At 35.6% G+C, this 18766-nt stretch overlaps 1 protein-coding gene across 7 annotated transcripts in view; it reads right to left on the reverse strand.

Moving 5' to 3' along the window:
• Positions 1–527: 527 nt before the first annotated feature.
• Positions 528–18766, reverse strand: part of GALNT13 (polypeptide N-acetylgalactosaminyltransferase 13) — a 655101-nt gene continuing 636862 nt past the window's right edge. For 6 of the 7 annotated variants that reach the window (XM_061437740.1, XM_061437723.1, XM_061437732.1 and 3 more), the window contains 3 exons: positions 14693–14827; positions 4856–5052; positions 985–1070 (listed from right to left, as the gene is read on the reverse strand). In XM_061437740.1, the coding sequence (XP_061293724.1) occupies positions 4864–5052; positions 14693–14827 (324 nt within the window). In that variant the 3' untranslated portion in view covers positions 985–1070; positions 4856–4863. Of the gene's footprint in view, positions 1071–4855; positions 5053–14692; positions 14828–18766 lie in introns of all 7 variants that reach the window. The other variant, XM_061437749.1, reaches the window with a different exon arrangement.

An 18766-nucleotide genomic window follows, 5' to 3' on the forward strand; every position in this document is an offset into this window, starting at 1 on the left:
AATTGATTTTAGTAACTTAACCAAAATCCTAAATGCCTAAGAATCAAATATTAAGGCTAATATTCTACCCTTCACCTACAATTCTGTGTAGCCTAGGTGACAAGTCACAGTGTCTGAAGAGAAGAAGAACTATACAGTTTATGAAATAGAGTGGTTAAAGATTGAGTTTCCCACATCAGTTCTGGGACCAAGCTGATTATTACACTTAGCCTGCCTTAGAAATGATTGCAACCCAACAGAGTATCTTTTCAAATGTTTAAGCTATTGCCTTTTAACTTCATTTTGCTCCCCTCAATGCCTAGCTGGTTTCTTCTGATTTCATGTAGTTTAAATTGAATTTTCATATTCTCCTTTTCTTTTTTGTTTAAATGTGATGTTGTAATAAGACCTTATGAGATGTCAATATCTAATTTTTTTTCCTGGTACAAAATTTAGAACTGATTTTTGTACAGTGAATTTTCATTGCTCAGAAATAATTCAGTGTATGTACTTGATGTTGACAGAAATTCAGCATGTTTTCGTGAAGGTCCAGTAGAAACAGAGTTTATGAAATTTCATAATGAATTTACCTTATAAGGCATTTACATTGTCTCTCTCGCCACATTATGACAAGAAAAGTAACCCCACCCCCAAACTAATTCTGTGACATCATGGCAATTTTTTTTTAAAGCAAACACAATTTGTTTTTCACACTGTTCTGATGTTTAATAACAGTTTGCTGTTATTTATTCTTTTTATGTGCTTTTTAATCAGATACAAATTTTAGTAGGGAAGTAAGCAAACATTCCTAAAAATGAATTATAAACAACTGTTTTAGAATACTAAAAGGATTTTAAAACTTTCAATTCAACAAAGTTAATATTTTTCCCTAATTGAAATAATGGAAAAACATAAGTGTAGACACTTTGATGGCTTAGGGGAGATGGTCTTCAGGCCCCCAGAGTCATGTTCCTTAGCAGCCATTGTTGAGATCTGGTTCCACTACAGTCCTGCATGGTAGGCACCATTTTGTCTTCTTCAGAAGGTTCATCTAGACATTGATTACTGTTAACATGTCTCAAGGTGAGTCTCTGTAAAAGATAACCAATAATCAGTGCAACATGTTTTATGTTAAACTGGACTAGCTCATCAGATTAAATCTACTCTCTAAAATATCTTTTATGATCTTTTGGTATAAGCATTGTGCTGATGTTTGTAAAAGGAGCTGTGCACAGGTGGCTCTGAGTTAATTATTATACAACTTTCATTGTTATGATTTCATCATTGTCTAATACACCTTTATTTGCAGATGGTTAAAGAAATTGGCTGATATTTATCCTGCACTGCCAAGAATTCAGACTCCTTTGCAAAGAACCTATTTGTGAGTTCAGAGTCCAGTTGAAGAGTGCAAATATTAAGTCTTTTACAGAATCTTAGTTTTCTTAGGCATGTGTTATTTAGTAACCATTTGGCAAACATGCAAAGAGATGTCACTGCTGGGACTCAAAACTTCAAGAAATGTTCCCATTTCAAAATACTGTATAAGCCATAGTGTGTCTGATTGTGAGACATTCATTATAGGTGAGTAATTATCATGGCAACAAAGATCTGTCTTACTTGATAGTGTGATCATCATATTTAGTTTGCCTTTTTAGGGATCTTAAATACCAACATCAAATAAAAATGTGATGGACATATATTTTAAAATATTATATCTATATATTTTCATAATAATATCTATTAATAAGCATCTTCTCAGTACCCAAATGCTAAAATGTAATTCCAATAATTTCATCATGTTAACCAGTCATTACATCTCTTTTGAGTTCATATTTACATTTTTACGTCATAGTTTTGAACTTTTAAGATAAACATTTTAAGTACACAAGGCTTTACATAATAATAATTTATGCACTAATTATATACAATATCATATACTGTTCTGCTCAGTTGGTCTAGAACCATACTATATGAAAAATTCCCCAGCCAGAAGAGGTATGTTTGAATATGGAAGGTGATTTGCAAATGTATCTTGAAAAAAACATGCCAAATACTTTTGTTGCAAATTACCAAAATTAAAGGCAGACAAACACTTTTTTTTGGGGGGGTGGACTCTTGATGGGCTTCCCAGTGGTGCTAGTGGTAAACTGGTAAAGTGTCAATGCAGGAGACATGAGAGCTGTGGGTTCAATCCCTGGGTCAGGAAGATCCCCTTTCTTTTCGTGAAGAGGGCATGGCAGCCCACTCCAGTATTCTTGCACCGAGAATCCCATGGACAGAGGAGCCTGGTAGGCTACAGTCCATAGGGTCACGTAGTCAGACATGACTGAAACAACTTAGTACGGGCTCTTGATATTATATTGAAAGTTGGAAGATAAAAAATGCACACACACACACACACACACACACACACACACACACACACACACACACAAAAGTGGGAGAGAAACACTGCCCAGACATTTACTGTTTGTTTTGGATTAGGACTACAAACACCCTGGACTGCACTGTCCTGAGAAAAGATAGAATGGAAAATAAGCTTGTGGTAAAGGATGCTATAGACAACAAGCAGGAAATTAAAAGAGCAAGGCTATTAGATGTGAAGAAGATTTGAAAACTTTGGCCTTTGTTGTTGCTCTTTTCAATACATGAAGGCCATTTATATTGAAAAACAGACAAAAGAAGAAATGGCCAAAGATAGGCAAGAAGATAGCTGATTTATGCTTATAATGCCAGAAATTATGTTGTTGGTTTATGAACCAATAGCCAGATTGAAAAAAGATACAAAACAAAAGCATTGTTTTTAGAAAATTCCAGTTAAAAATCAACAAAATACTTTTCATTTTTGTTACATACCTGAGGTCCTTTGTGTATGTATGTCCTTTTCCAAAAAAGCCACTTACCCTTGTATGCTTCTATTAGATCTTTTAAAAAACATGTATATGACTTTAAGGATTAGATTGAATATGTATTGTCAACTACACATATAATGATAATTTTTAAAACAGTATTCTTTAAAAAAATTTTTTGAAGGAATTCGTTAGTAGTCAGAAGCCACTGCTGTTAAGATAACAACCAACCAAGGAAAGTATTCTCCTTTTCGGTGTAGTGGGGTAGAAAGATCAGTCATTTTAGGGGTAGATAGCCATAAATGTGAATTTCTGCTCCCCAAGTTACTAGCTATGAAGATTTGGGCAAGCTACTAAATCGTTCTGAAGACTTAGATTCCTTCAGATGCTTAGTTATACTTACTATATATAGTAAGTATATAAAATTATACTTACTATATATATATATATATATATATAAATGCTGTTTTCCCTACTGCTTAAAAAATCTGACCTTTAGTCAACTATCTGTGATCTCCTGCCAACCCGATAAGGGTAAAATTGTTAACTATAATATGTTTAAAGGCATAGTTATGGTAAACATGACCTTTGATTGATTTACTGCATCTTCATCTGATAAACTGCATTATAATACCTGACAGGAAGCCAAGCAGTGGGCTTTTCTAAGTGCAAAGTGTACTTTTGCATATTCCCTTGCGTTTTGGGCAGCTGTTAGAGATATTGTCTCCTTTGAGGCATAGGCTATTACACCAGGGTAGTTTTCCACAGCTGCTTGATGTGACTCTCATGCCCTTGCTCAGGACTATCACCTGTGGAGAAGCTTGCTCTCATAGGAGTATATAAACTGCTATGGAACTTTTGCAGAGTCTGAGAACCAATGTGTGGTTTCTGCCCTTGCATTCTGTAAGTTGACTTGTGAGACTAAATAGTTAAATCTGAGAAGACCACTTGATGGGCATTATTGCACTTTCCATTGTTCCTTTGAAAACAAATGAAGATAATCAATGCAAATTGCCTTGTATAAAAGTTCTCTTTGTGCAAAAAGTCCAGACTTTTCCAGCTTTCCAATATATGTTTGGAATGCCCTTGTCTCAAGTGTAAGCCTAATCTAAACAACACCCCTTCTTTCTTCTCCTTTCCTCTCCGTGCTTCATTTCCAATCTTGTCACAAATATTCCAAGCTCAATTGTGTCTTCTACTATCAACCTTTTATTATTAATCTGAACCAGACCAGTTCCCTGACTTCCTATATGTTCTCATAGGGAAGAATTGGACATTATGATAGGTTTTTTTTACAGTACAGTAATCCCCTTAAAATCAAGAACCAGGACAGGTACATATTTGTACTCTTTACAAGAATGCCATACCAGTTTTTTGACTTAAACTGAATAATGGTTTATATTATTGCCTACTGTGAAGATATTCACAATCACACAAGTCAGAAATGGAAGTACAGTTCTTAAAAGCTTTTATTATTACATCACTTAAGTAAACACAGAAAGTGCTTAGAAATAATTTACTTCATAAAGGTTTTGAAAATTAGTCTTCAACAATGCATTTAAGTTTCCAGTTAAAATAGTAAACTTTAGAAAGGATATGTTATATTTTCACACAATGTATCTGAATAAAGATTAACAAAATTTAATAATTGCAGCCTTCTAAAAACAATGTTTGGCTATGTTAGTTTTTTTATTGTTTTTTTTTTCCCCCAGCTGTAATACAAAATCTCTTGTCATATAGACATGGGTATAGTTAGCCTAAAAAGAGCTTATATGCTACAATGTAATTCCATCACTTATGCTTATATATATTTGAAATATGGAAAAAACTGGAAAATACCTATTGATAATAAGCAAATACCACTTAATATATGCAGCCACCAAAGTAATGAGCACCTAAAGATGAAGAATAGCTCCATGGAGAAATACCACATAAAAATTTTTAAAACACATTTTAAAGAAGTAAGTTTAGATTCAATACAGAGCATAACACAAACACTAAAATTTTATAAAGTCTGCAATACAAACCTCCAAAATTATTTGAGAAAGTAATCAGTAGAATTCTTAAAAATATTTCTAAAAATTTCCATTCTTGTATAGTTTCTTAGAAGCCATTTTTGCAAAGGGCTATCATTACATATTTCCACAGCGGGCTGTTGGGAGCCATCAGCTACTTTGCTTACTGAGAGACAGGACTGGGTGATTATGTGAAGAAGAGTGTGGGTCTGTTTGACAAAGAAAATAATGAATAATGACAAAAATCAAGTACAAAGGCAGTAATAAATCAGTCATTCTCAGCAATATATAATTTCTATTGGGTAAACACGGAAAGCACACATCACACTAATTGCATTCATGGAACTTTGAGCTACATCCCTTCAGTAGGAGTAACTGAAGATAAGACTGAGAATATGGAGAAAAGCCTGAGATCAAATGGTGAAACATTTGAGAAAAAAGTTTATTTTGGATAGAAAATATTATATGCTTAGCGTTCATCCCAGCAATAAAATGCTCTTAGCATTAAGTGAATTATTTTTCTCTAGGTACTTCAGACAAAACGTTAACCAGAGGTAATTTGAAATCTGAAATAATCCTTTTGAGATACGTTATTTTTCATTTAAAAAAAAAACATAAAACATTTAGTGCCTTCATTTGTTTGAAAAAACAAGTATTTTTTTCCTTAGTATTCTGTATAGAAGAGGTACCAATTGTTAATATTTTTTTCTAGTAATTTTAATCACTTTTATGTAATTGAGCTCATCTAGTTAAATAGGCCTCACTTTATATTCTGGGCATCATTTTTAAAATTAAATATTCTAAAAACCTAAAAAATAATTTCTACAAAGGATCTTGCCAAAAATCATTTAACTGTCCACTGGGGATATGCACTTTGGAGCTACTAGGAGGAATGCCGGGATAGACATCTCTGAACATCTCTCTCCACGTGTGTCTCATTTCTTGAAATCCCAAGATCAAAAGATATGAACATTTTAATATGTATTAGCAAAATAAAAATTCTATTAAACATCTATAATAATTATTTTGTAATAATAGCAGCAGCTTTATTGTGCTTACTATATGTCAGAATACTGTATTTGTATTGGTTTAACTGCATCTGCATCAGTACTGTGTTGCCACTATAAACATTTCTTGACATATGGCCAGGATAAAGAATGATATGGATAAAAGAACACATATGAAATGACTTTATATAGTTATTTAATGGTTTTTCATATTTATTTAAAATAACTTCTTTTTCATTTTCATTGGTTAATTTTTATTTTGCCTATGCTCTTTATACAGGACTGTGGATATTTTTATATTGGGTGTACATATTTTCTTTTAAATACTCCTTTTAAGCGTACCAGCCCTTGTCATATTTATTACAAATGCCTCTGACAACTTTAGGAAACTGTCATATTAACTCAGTTTTGAAGGCAATATGACATACAGGCTGACAAGCAGCATACTGCCAAATATCATTTTGCATGGCATTATTTAAAATATTCACTAGAACAGGGAAATATGAACCCTAAGAATATTGTTTTTTGTTTATAATATAGTATTACTTATTCTTTACTGAAGTATGGAAAATTATTTCCTAAAATTTACAAAATTTCAGTCATACTATTTTAAGATACATAAGAAAAGTATTAATTCCTGTCTTTAAACATTGTTTTGCTATTTACTACAAGCTGTGTCATGGAGTATTTTCAACTTTACCCCTTTAAAGATTGTAAAGATACAATTAGAGCTGAAAGTCAACTGGACTCAGGCAAGGGAAACAATTTTGGTGACAAAATATGAATCATAAAATTAGGTAATACCTTTGTACCTTTGGATTAAAAAGCACCTAGTAAAAAATTTGATATTTTAATGCACAAATAGAAGTGACTGCATGGTTGATTGAAAACCAGCCATACAGGTGTCAGTTTAAAAGATGCCATACTAAAAGTTTGAAATGAAAATAATTATTGCTATATATAATGATAAAGTAAGAATCAACTTGGACTATTATAGATATTTAATTTAATAGCAAAAGCAATAGGATTTCCCCTATTGATCAAGTACAGAATAAAGATTATTTAAATACTAATATAGTAAAGTTCTTATTCAGAATATTAAGTATGATCTCCCAATAAGGTGATCTGTGCACTTGTTAGAATAGAATATGAGTATTAAACAAGTCTGTAAGAGTATTTAACAAGCAAGAACTAAATACTAAACTACTGAAATTCCTATTCACTAATTGTTTCTAATAATACGTAAATCACAGCTATGGGTCAGTAGAACTATGGAAATATAATACATGTCTGATACACACAGCTTTCAAAAAGTAAATCAAGCCACTATTTTTATTAGGAATGCTACTCAGGGAATTGGCTGGGTTGGCAACTATAGATGACTTACCTTGAAATTATATTCCCATTTACCTGCTTTCTGATAAAGGTAAATAAAAGAGGAGTGTTAAAAATCTAAATATAAGCTTCTGTAATTTCAGTAATTATAATCCCACATATTTAACCTACTAAAGAAAATTCCTGATATTGTGACTCTGAGAAACATTTGATACAGATGGATATCAAATTCATAACAAATATTTTCTCAGTCAATTTGCTCAGTCACATGAGACACGAGACTTATTTTTAGCTTCATATTTTGTTTCCTTTTTGTCTTTGTTGCACAGTGTTTGTGGAACATAAGTGTTCTGTTCTAAAATTAGATTCTCACACTGTATGTAGCAGCCTGGATGTTCAAAAAGAAATGTTACTATGTGCACTTATTGCAGTAAAATGTAAATTTCAAATGGATTGGAACACAGTTGCAACAAAATAGGATAATATAAGAAAACCTGAATAAGAGAATGGATGGATGACAGACCTTTATAACAGTAATCTTTAAAATATTTCAAGGAGATGAAATTTAGTCTTTTTTCTTTTAACTTTGTGGCAGTGGGCTTTTGTTACACCAAAGTGTTCAAGTAGTTTATTCAAGAGTTCTGGACCAGGTGGGGATCTTTCAGTTGTGCTGATGATGCTTTGGTTGCCCCCAAAATGAACACATCTGGCCAGGTATAAAGTGGTACTGAATTAATTTCATGGTTGTGCTGTTTAAGAAATATTTAATTAAGAAAGTGGGAAACTCTGTATTTCAAATCAAAGTTGGCCAAAGATATGTATTTATTACCAACATGTGCCTTAGTTTAACTCAAATAAAAGGTGAAACAATTAGATATTAATTATATTATGAGTATGTATGGCTAAAATTTGTAAACAGTCAGACCACATTGACAAAATAGTCTTATGACTTACCATTTATCTAAACAGACCATATTTAACTGCAGTACATCTTTCTCATTATTTAGGAAATAAGGAATTCTGTGTGAATACAATTTGGTACCAAAATAATTGATAATATTTAACCATTTCTTTCATTTGTAGTACTGTACAGTTAGCTTATCAGATCCAGACATGCTGGGACCTGGGACCCTTTGCTGTAGTGCTTGCACCTGGACAGACATTTCCTTGAGCTACAGATTGCTTCTGCTCCTGCTAAGTCATGTCAGTCATGCCCAACTCTGTGCGACCCCATAGACGGCAGCCCACCAGGCTCCGCCGTCCCTGGGATTCTCCAGGCAAGAACACTGGAGTGGGTTGCCATTTCTTTCTCCAATGCATGCAAATGAAAAGTGAAAGTGAAGTGGCTCAGTCGTGTCCGACTCAGCGACCCCGTGGACTGAAGCCTACCAGGCTCCTCCATCCATGGGATTTTCCAGAGCTACAGATTAAGGAACTAAAAATAGAACTGCATACAGGCACAGTTGGGGTAAATAATGAACAAAAAGATACAAAAAGACCAAAAAACAGGGAGCAAAAGCAGGGTACTACCAATGCCCCCTGCATAATACCACCAAAGGGATGGGCAAAACACCTAAGCCACCCCTCTAGCCTGACCCTTGGACACATCCCTATCTTCATCTCATACAAAGATCCCCCCACCAGAGAGCAAGAAAGGAAAACAGTTACTTGTTTTCACTCTCTTCTGTGACCTCCTGGGGGATAGGGGTGAGGTTTTTCCTTACATGGGATAAGGGTAAGGGTGTGCTTTTGTTCCAGGCTGTTCAGAGGTGGCCGTTGCGTTTGTGGTCCATAATTTGCCCCAGCTATGAATGCGTGCAGTTGTTTCTAGTCCTTTACAGTTTCTTTGTAATTTGTAGCTGGAGGAGACATTTGTCTAGGTGCAATCATTATTACAGCACTGCAGCAAAGGGTCTCGGGTCCCGGCCTGTGTCAAGAACATCAGTCAGGAAGCAGTGGAGTGTAGTGGAAAGATGGCTAAATTTAGTGCCAGAAACTTGTGCTGTACACATTTAGGTAAGGAATTTAAACCACATTAAGCTTTGTTTTATTGATGTGAAAAATACAAATAATAATAATATTATCTTTTACGACTGTTGTAAGAATTGCATGAGACAATAGATAAAATTCAGTTCAGTTCGGTTCAGTCACTCAAACGTGTCTGACTTTGAGACCCCATGAATCGCAGCACAGGCCTCCCTGTCCATCACCAACTCCTGGATTTCACTCAAACTCACGTCCATCAAGTCGGTGATGCAATCCAGCCATCTCATCCTCTGTCGTCCCCTTCTCCTCCTGCCCCCAATCCCTCCCAGCATCAGAGTCTTTTCCAATGAGTCAACTCTTCGCATTAGGTGGCCAAAGTGCTGGAGTTTCAGCTTTAGCATCATTCCTTCAAAGAACACCCAGGGCTGATCTCCTTTAGCATGGACTGGTTAGATCTCCTTGCAGTCCAAGGGACTCTCAAAAGTCTTCTCCAACACCACAGTTCAAAAGCATCAATTCTTCGGCGCTCAGCTTTCTTCACAGTCCAACTCTCGCATCCATACATGACCACTGGAAAAACCATAGCCTTGACTAGACGGACCTTTGTTGGCAAAGTAATGTCTCTGCTTTTGAATATGCTATCTAGGTTGGTCATAACTTTTCTTCCAAGGAGTAAGCGTCTTTTGATTTCATGGCTGCAGTCACCATCTTCAGTGATTTTGGAGATCAGAAAAATAAAGTCTGACACTGTTTCCACTGTTTCCCCATCTGTTTGCCATGAAGTGATGGGACAAGATGCCATGATCTTCATTTTCTGAATGTTGAGCTTTAAGCCAACTTTTTCACTCTTCTCTTTCACCTTCATCAAGAGTCTTTTTAGTTCCTCTTCACTTTCTGCCATAAGGGTGGTGTCATCTGCATATCTGAGGGTATTGATATTTCTCCCGGCAATCTTGATTCCAGCTTGGGCTTCTTCCAGCCCAGCATTTCTCATGATGTACTCTGCATAGAAGTTAAATAAGCAGGGTGACAATATACAGCCTTGACATACTCCTTTTCCTATTTAAAAATAATCTGTTGTTCCATGTCCAGTTCTAACTGTTGCTTCCTGCCCTGCATACAGGTTTCTCAAGAGGCAGGTCCAGTGGTCTGGTATTCCCATCTCTTTCAGAATTTTCCACAGTTTATTGTGATCCACACAGTGAAAGGCTTTGGCATAGTCAATAAAGCAGATGTTTTTCTGGAACTCTCATGCTTTTTTGATGATCCAGTGGATGTTGGCAATTTGATCTCTGGTTCCTTTGCCTTTTCTAAAACCAGCTTGAACATCTGGAATTCATGGTTCACATATTGCTCAAGCCTGGCTTGGAGAATTTTGAGCATTACTTTACTAGCATGTGAGATGAGTGCAATTGTGCAGTAGTTTGAGCATTTTTTGGCATTGCCTTTCTTTGGGATTGGAATGGAAACTGACCTTTTCCAGTCCTATGGCCACTGCTGAGTTTTCCAAATTTGCTGGCATATTGAGTGCAGCATTTTCACAGCATCATCTTTCAGGATTTGAGATAGCTCAACTGTATTTCCATCACCGCCACCAGCTTTGTTTGTAGTGATGCTTTTTAAGGCCCACTTGACTTCACATTCCAGGATGTCTGGCCCTAGGTGAGTGTGAGCACCATCGTGATTTTCTGGGTCATGAAGATCTTTTTTGTACAGTTCTTCTGTGTATTCTTGCCACCTCTTCTTAATATCTTCTGCTTCTGTTAGGTCCATACCATTTCTGTCCTTTATTTAGCCCATCTTTGTATGAAATGTTCCCTTGTTCTAGTCTTTCCCATTCTATTGTTTTCCTCTATTTCTTTGCATTGATAGCTGAGGAAGGCTTTCTTATCTCTCCTTGCTATTCTTTGGACCTCTGGTTTCAAATGGGTATATCTTTCCTTTTTTCCTTTGCTTTTTGCTTTTCTTCTTTGCACAGCTATTTGTAAGGCCTCCTCAGACAGCCATTTTGCTTTTTTTGCATTTCTTTTTCTTGGGGATGATCTTTATTCCTGTCTCCTGTACAATGTCACGAACCTCCGTCAATAGTTCATCAGGCACTCTATCAGATCTAGTCCCTTAAATCTATTTCTCACTTCTACTGTATAATCATAGGGGATTTGATTTATGTCATACCTGAATGGTCTAGTGGTTTTCCTCACTTTCTTCAATTTAAGTCTGAATTTGGCAATAAGGAGTTCATGATCTGAGCCACAGTCAACTCCCAGTCTTGTTTTTGCTGACTGTATAGAGCATCTCCATCTTTGGCTGCAAAGAATATAATCATTCTGATTTTGGTGTTGACCATCTGGTGATGTCCATGTGTAGAGTCTTCTCTTGTGCTGTTGGAAGAGGGTATTTGGTATGACCAGTGCATTCTCTCGGCAGAAGTCTATTAGCCTTTGCCCTGCTTCATTCCATACTCTAAGGCCAAATTTGCCTGTTACTCCAGGTGTTTCTTAACTTCCTACTTTTGCACTCCAGTCCCCTATAATGAAATGGATATCTCTTTGGGGTGTTAGTTCTAGAAGGTCTTGGGGGTCTTCATAGAACCATTCAACTTCAGCTTCTTCAGCATTACTGGTTGAGGCATAGGCTTGGATTACTGTGATATTGAATGGTTTGCCTTGGAAACAAAGAGAGATCATTCTGTCGTTCTTGAGATTGCATCCAAGTACTGCATTTTGGACTCTCTTGTTGACCATGTTGGCTATTCCATTTCTTCTAAGGGATTCCTGCCCACAGTAGTAGATATAATGGTCATCTGATTTAAATTCACCCATTCCAGTCCATTTTGGTTCCCTGATACCTAGAATGTCTATGTTCACTCTTGCCATCTCCTGTTTGACCACTTCCAATTTGCCTTGACTCATGGACCTGCCATTCCAGGTTCCTATGCAATATTGGTCTTTATAGCATCGGACCTTACTTCTTTCACCAGTCCCATTCACAGCTGGGTGTTGTTTGTGCTTTGGCTCCATCCCTTCATTCTTTCTGGAGTTATTTCTCCACTGATTTCCAGTAGCATATTGGGCACTGACCGACCTGGGGTATTCATCTTTCAGTGTCCTATCTTTCTGCCTTTTCATACTGTTCATGGGGTTCTCTAGGCAAGAATACTGAAGTGGTTTGCCATTCCCTTCTCCAGTGGACCACATTGTTTGTATAATTATTCTATTTTCATGTGTCTCCTCTACATTATGTTTTCTACATTTTTTAATTTGGCAAAAGAATTTGTATTATTTAAAATTTTACATTTAGAGAAGTTGAACATCATAATTTTGAAAACAGTAAATTAAGCTATGAATATAATTATTAAGATGAGTGAATTACATTTCACAATACTTATTGCATATTATAAGCTTTATCATGTGTCTTTCATATTACAGTGCTCTAAAAATACTACAGTAGAATAACTACTAGGTATTCAAAATAGTAAATTTCTAAGAAAACTATATCTTAGCTGAAGCTACCTAATTTTTTTTAACCTTTCCTTCAAAATCCCTAAATGCCTCAATAATCTTGCTACTGCCTGATAAATATATAAACAAGTATGCTGCTGCTGCTGCTGCTAAGTCGCTTCAGTCGTGTCTGACTCTGTGCGACCCCATAGAGTCCCACCAGGGCCCACCAGGCCCCGCCGTCCCTGGGATTCTCCAGGCAAGAACACTGGAGTGGGTTGCCATTTCCTCCTCCAATGCATGAAAGTGGAAAGTGAAAGTGAAGTCGCTCAGTCATGTCTGACTCTTAGCGACCCGTGGACTGCAGCCCACCAGGCTCCTCCGCCCATGGGATTTTCCAGGCAAGAGTACTGGAGTGGGGTGCCATTGCCTTCTCCGATAAACAAGTATACACAATTGTAAACAATAGTTATTTTAAATATGAAGGAATTTGAATTATGACTTTAGAAGCCTTGTTACTCAAAAATTATAGAAAGTTTAAAGATTTAATGTGGTATTGTGAAATTCTATACTCATTCATCTCACAAAAAATATATATATTCATTTCCCCCTTAATATATGCTAGAAGTTGGTTTTTTAGCACAAACCCCATAAAATCCTAGTTTCCTAGTAAAAACTAAGGAACAACAAAAGCTTTTATTTTAAAACTTGCAGCATCTCTCCTTTATTTGTACTTTTAATCTGTATTTTTTTCTTGTTGAAGAGGTTAGAGGCTCAGGGTCCAGAATTATCCACGTCCATTATTGGAGTACATACCATCAATCCCCACCCAATCTTGAAGGTTGGTGATGGATGGTAACAGTTGAAGAGAAAAACTTGGTGGTCAGACAGAGAAGATGAATAACATATTAGGAAGACAAAAGAATCCAAGTGGAACACACTGGTGAAATATAAGAAGGATTCAAGGTGTCTGTCTTTAATAATGTTCCAGAAGAAAAATATTTGATGTGTAAGGAGCTTGATAATTTTGTATAAATTTTAGAGCCTAATATCAAATCTACATAACTAGTTTCAAATCACATCAGAATTCATTGTTTTCCTGATATTCCACTTAAGAAACTACAACATCTTACAAATTAAATTGTCATTCAAAAAGTGTTTAAAAAGAAGACCTTGTTAAAATATCAACAATACCAACAATCTGTAGTTTGCTTTTTAAAATGTTACTCCTGCAGAGCAGTACAGGCTTGCATAGAACACTGCATTTGTGAAATTCATTCACCTCTCTTGTATTATTTATCTTGTAAGAATAAAATTTACTTATCTTTAAATAAGTCACCAACCATTTAATGATGTGGGAAATGTAGCAGAGGTAACCAGTTAATTTTGCTAAGCAAAGAGAACTGAAGGAAATGCAGCCGTTTCCATTCCAGCTTCCTTATGCAGAGGAAAATATTTCTTTTTTATTAGCTCCATCTGATGGTTGATCTGGTTTTTACACACTGCCTGGCTATAAATTCCCAACAGTAATTTTATTGTTTTCTGTCCCTCTCTTCTATTATGAAAATGTGCTATCTTGTAAATTGCTCCTTAGCTGAGAATGTACATAATTTATTGAATTCTGCAAATATTTACTAATATAAAGAATATTCATGCTAATCTTGTAGCTTTTTTCTTTTTCCTTTAAGTTGAGAAGCATAAATATCACAGATTACATTAGTGTAAAAGCTAACATTTGAAAATATTATTGATATTGTCCTGTATGCACATCTTCGTAGAGGACACGCAAACCTCTTAGAGGGGCATGGCCCATCCATTACCTAATTTATGTTGAGCATGTTTGTGGTGATAACAAATTTTAAGCACATAAAAATGGCTATTTTCCTCATTCATATTTTATACTAATGGCGTAGTTCTGTAAAAACCTGTTTGTGTGATATACCATCCTAATGTTTTCAGCTGTGAACATGACTGCTTGAAAGTGCAGTTCTTTCAATGCCGAGAAAGTTAGCTTGAAGGATCACTATTTGAAATACATGACTGAGTCTAGCATTAAATAAGAAGTTAAGAAAATACTGTACCTCAGCATCATACTCCCATAACTGATTTCCTCTCATATGGTGGCATTTTAACATGATTACAGGTCCATTGAGTCTAGAAACATCTAAGCACAAGTCATCGGTTCGGATTTCTTTGTCAGCAGTATAAGAAAATACCTGCAAATATAAAAGGCAGCTAATAAAATAATACCTCTTTTAAAAAATGTTGCAGTATAGCAAGATTTATCTGTGGAAGCTTTCATATCATATAAACTTGTGTTTTCAAATGATCTCTGCTATGTGATTTTGAGAAAGCTAGTTCATCTCTCTGTGTTCTTTTCCTCAAATACAAAATAGGTACCATGTCATGTGTTTTTTAAGGTTTTTATGAACTCTCAGTTTAACAAACTAAATTATTATTGTTATTTTTGTAATTCTGACTTGTTTTATTTTTTCCCTTTTATTTTTGTAAAATTGAATAGTTGATTTACAACGTTGTGTTAGTTTCAGGTGTACAGCACAGTGGTGTGTGTGTGTGTATTCTTTCCCATTATAGGTTATGACATATTGAGTATTATTCCCTAGTAGGTCTGTCTTGATTATCTTTTGTATATAGTAGTGTATATGTTAACCCAGACTCCTAATTTATCCCTCTTTCCCACCCCATCTCTTTCGTCTTTGTTAGCAGAAGTTTGTTTTCTATGTCTGTGAGTCTGTTTTTGTTTTGGTCATTTGTATCATGTTTTAGATTCCACGTTATAAGTGATGTATGTTAATTGTTTGTCTGGCTTCCTTTGTGGCTCAGCTGGTAAGAATCTGCCTGCAATGCAGGAGACCTGGATTCGATTCCTGTGTTGGGAAGATCCCCTGGAGGAAGGAAAGGCTACCCACTCCTGTATTCTGGCCTGGAGAATCCCATGGACTGTGTATAGTCCATGGGGTCACAAAGAGTCAGACACGACCGAGCAACTTTCATTTTTGTCTGACTTACTTCACTTAGTATGATGATCTCTGGGTCCATCCATGTTGCTGCAGATGACATTATTTCATTCTTTTTTATGACCGAGTAATATTCCTCTGTATATATTCATATACTGCATCCTCTTCATCCATTCCTCTGTCAGTGGACATTTAGGCTGCTTCCAAGTCTTGGCTGTTGTAAATAGTGCTGCAGTGAACATTGGGGTGCATGTATCTTTTCCAGTAGAGTTTTCATCTTTTCTGGGTATTGTCCAGGAGTGGGACTGCTGGATCATGTGATAGTTCTACTATTAGGTTTTAAAGGAGCCTCCATACTGTTCTCCATAGTGGTAGTATCCATTTACATTCCCATCAACAGTGTATAAGGGTTCCTTTTTCTTCACCCTCTGTCTAGCACGAACTTTTCAAAAACTTTTCAAGTTTTTGATGATGGCCATTCTGATTAGTGTAAGGTGATATACCTCTGTAGTTTTGATTTGCATTTGTCTCATGATTATGCATCTTTTCATGTGCCCTTTCAGAGAAGGCAGTGACACCCCACTCTGGTACTCTTGCCTGGAAAATCCCATGGGTGGAGGAGCCTGGTAGGCTGCAGTCCCTGGGGTCGCTAAAAGTCAGACAGGACTGAGCGACTTCACTTTCACTTTTCACTTTCATGCATTGGAGAAGGAAATGGCAACCCACTCCAGTGTTCTTGCCTGGAGAATCCCAGGGACGGGGGAGCCTGGTGGGCTGCCGTCTATGGGGTGGCACAGAGGCAGACACGACTGAAGCGACTTAGCAGTAGCAGCATGTGCCCTTTGGCCATGTGAACGTCTTCTTTGGAGAAATATCTATTTAGATCTTCTACCCATTTTTTGATTGGACTGTTTCTTTTTTTGATATTGAGCTATAAGAACTGTTTACATATTTTAGGAATTAATCTCTTGTTGGTCTCATCATATGCAAATATTTTCTCCCATCCTGTAGGTTGTCTTTTTGTTTTATGATTTCCTTTGATGTGCAAAAGTTTTTTAAGTTTAACTAGGTCCCATTTGTTTATGGATTCAAAAAGGTATTGCTGTGATTTATGTGCTCTGCCTACGTTTTCCTCTAAAGTTTTATAGTACCCAGTTTTACATTTCGGTGTTTAATCCATTTTGAGTTTAATTTTGTGTGTGGTGTTAGATAATGTTAACTATACCTTATTATTTGTTTGCATTTGTTTTCCTGCACTGTATTTGCCTTATAAAGCTTATACAACAGGCTCAATAAAGTTTGTAAACTACATGGAGCTCCGTAAAAGGCAGTCCTTGTTCCCACTACCATATGACCAATTCCTGAAGTCTAGAGACAATGATGTTTTTTCATCAATTTCCTTTCCATAACGCAAGTACATCACATATATGTATGTGTTTAGTCACCAAGTCGTGTCCAACTCTACGTGACCCCATGGACTTCATGTCACATACATTTCCCTGTATATCACATACATTTTATTAAGTATTGTCAGTGGATTTCTGAAGGTTGTAGAATTAGCTCTAGAGATTTCTGTAAAGGCAGGGTCTGTGTTTATGTTTTTAATGTGGTTTTGGCTGGGCTTGACTATAATTCTTCTCAAAATATCTAAGAAATGTCAAGGCAGATGGTAGACTCATTGTTAACTAATTGAAAATGATATTATAATAATGTATATTATTCCTAGTGTGAACTATTATAACATTGATTATTAAAGTTTCATGAGGGTTATTAAGTACATAATTATAAAAGTTTTCTTCTGTTATGATAAGCATGCTTCAGTATTCTGTGGGTATTTATTTATTTATTTATTTATTTTGCAAAGAGGGAGTATGAGGAGAAAGTTCATTTCAAGGTCTTTTCATTTCCCAAAGCAATGTGATGAAATCTAAGGAAGTCAACTCTACAGATCACTTATAAACTGAGTCCTAGTCTGTAAATTGACTAAGTTAGTCTTGAAATGGTTACCTCTACAGAACTGCTACTCAGGGCTTCTAGGAAAGTCACAAGTACTGATAAGAGAAAGATGTAAAGTCAGTGATGGAATCCAAGTACCCTATTAAATAAGCCAACATCTTAAAAGGAAAATTTTCACAAAGGTTATACATTCTGTTTAACAATATAAAAACTTGGGCCATATATACAGTTCATTTACTTGAACAATATAAGTTATATTATAGATTTTGTGTGTTAAATTCAGAAAAAAATTTCCTGTCTTTGAAATGTCATGTATATGTGTATACTTTTTAAAGTTTATCCTTTTCATGGGAAAATAAGCAACTAAAAGAACAAATGAAACACACATGGGAGAAGTATTTTCCCAAATATGATTAGTACTTTTACTATAGTTACAAACATATTAAATAAATGAGTCTGGTAGTAGACATTTCTAGAGGGTAATTTCTAGAGAAATATCTTTTGCCCACTACAGGATTATTTCAATGCAAAGGGTAATTTTCCACTTTGAAGCTGCTTTATTTTAGTTGTATACAGATGGTAATGTAAATGGAAACACCAAAGCATCCATATTCACCATGAATTTTGCATAATGAGCATAATCACAGCCTGAGGAACAATTCTCCTTGGGTCTCTCATGATAGTTTGGAAATTTTATTGAAAGTTCTAGAGAGAAATCTGCAAAACTCTCTTTGTTCCTCAATTCTAATTTTGATTCATTTCGGTCAGTTAATAGATATGTAATTTACATTGCAATTAAGAAATATATCTATAGAATACTATCTGACCCTGTATAATAAATTTATCTTTCTTTGGATTTGCAATTGAAAAAAAATAATTAACTGATGCATGTACAAGCCACTGCAATTGCTGGGAAACACTGCAAGTTAGAAACAGCAAGCAGTGATTCTCCCTTGAAGGTTTCTGAAAGAATATGCCCCTTCTGACACCTTGATTTCAGATTCCCAGCCTCGAACACTGTGAGTCAATGAATTTTTGTTGTTTAAGCCATCTAAGTTTGTGATGGTTTGCTATAGCAGTTTGAGGAAACTGATACACTTCCTAATTCCTAATGTTGGTGGAAGTCTTTAAAAGTAATGTGATTAGTTTTCCAAATTGTCATTGCAAATTTTGGGTATGAAGGTTAGACTTTAGGTTTCACATCTATTGTATCTTGATTTC

Source organism: Bos javanicus, chromosome 2 (assembly GCF_032452875.1).
Source record: "Bos javanicus breed banteng chromosome 2, ARS-OSU_banteng_1.0, whole genome shotgun sequence".
Classification (NCBI taxonomy): Eukaryota; Metazoa; Chordata; class Mammalia; order Artiodactyla; family Bovidae; genus Bos; species Bos javanicus.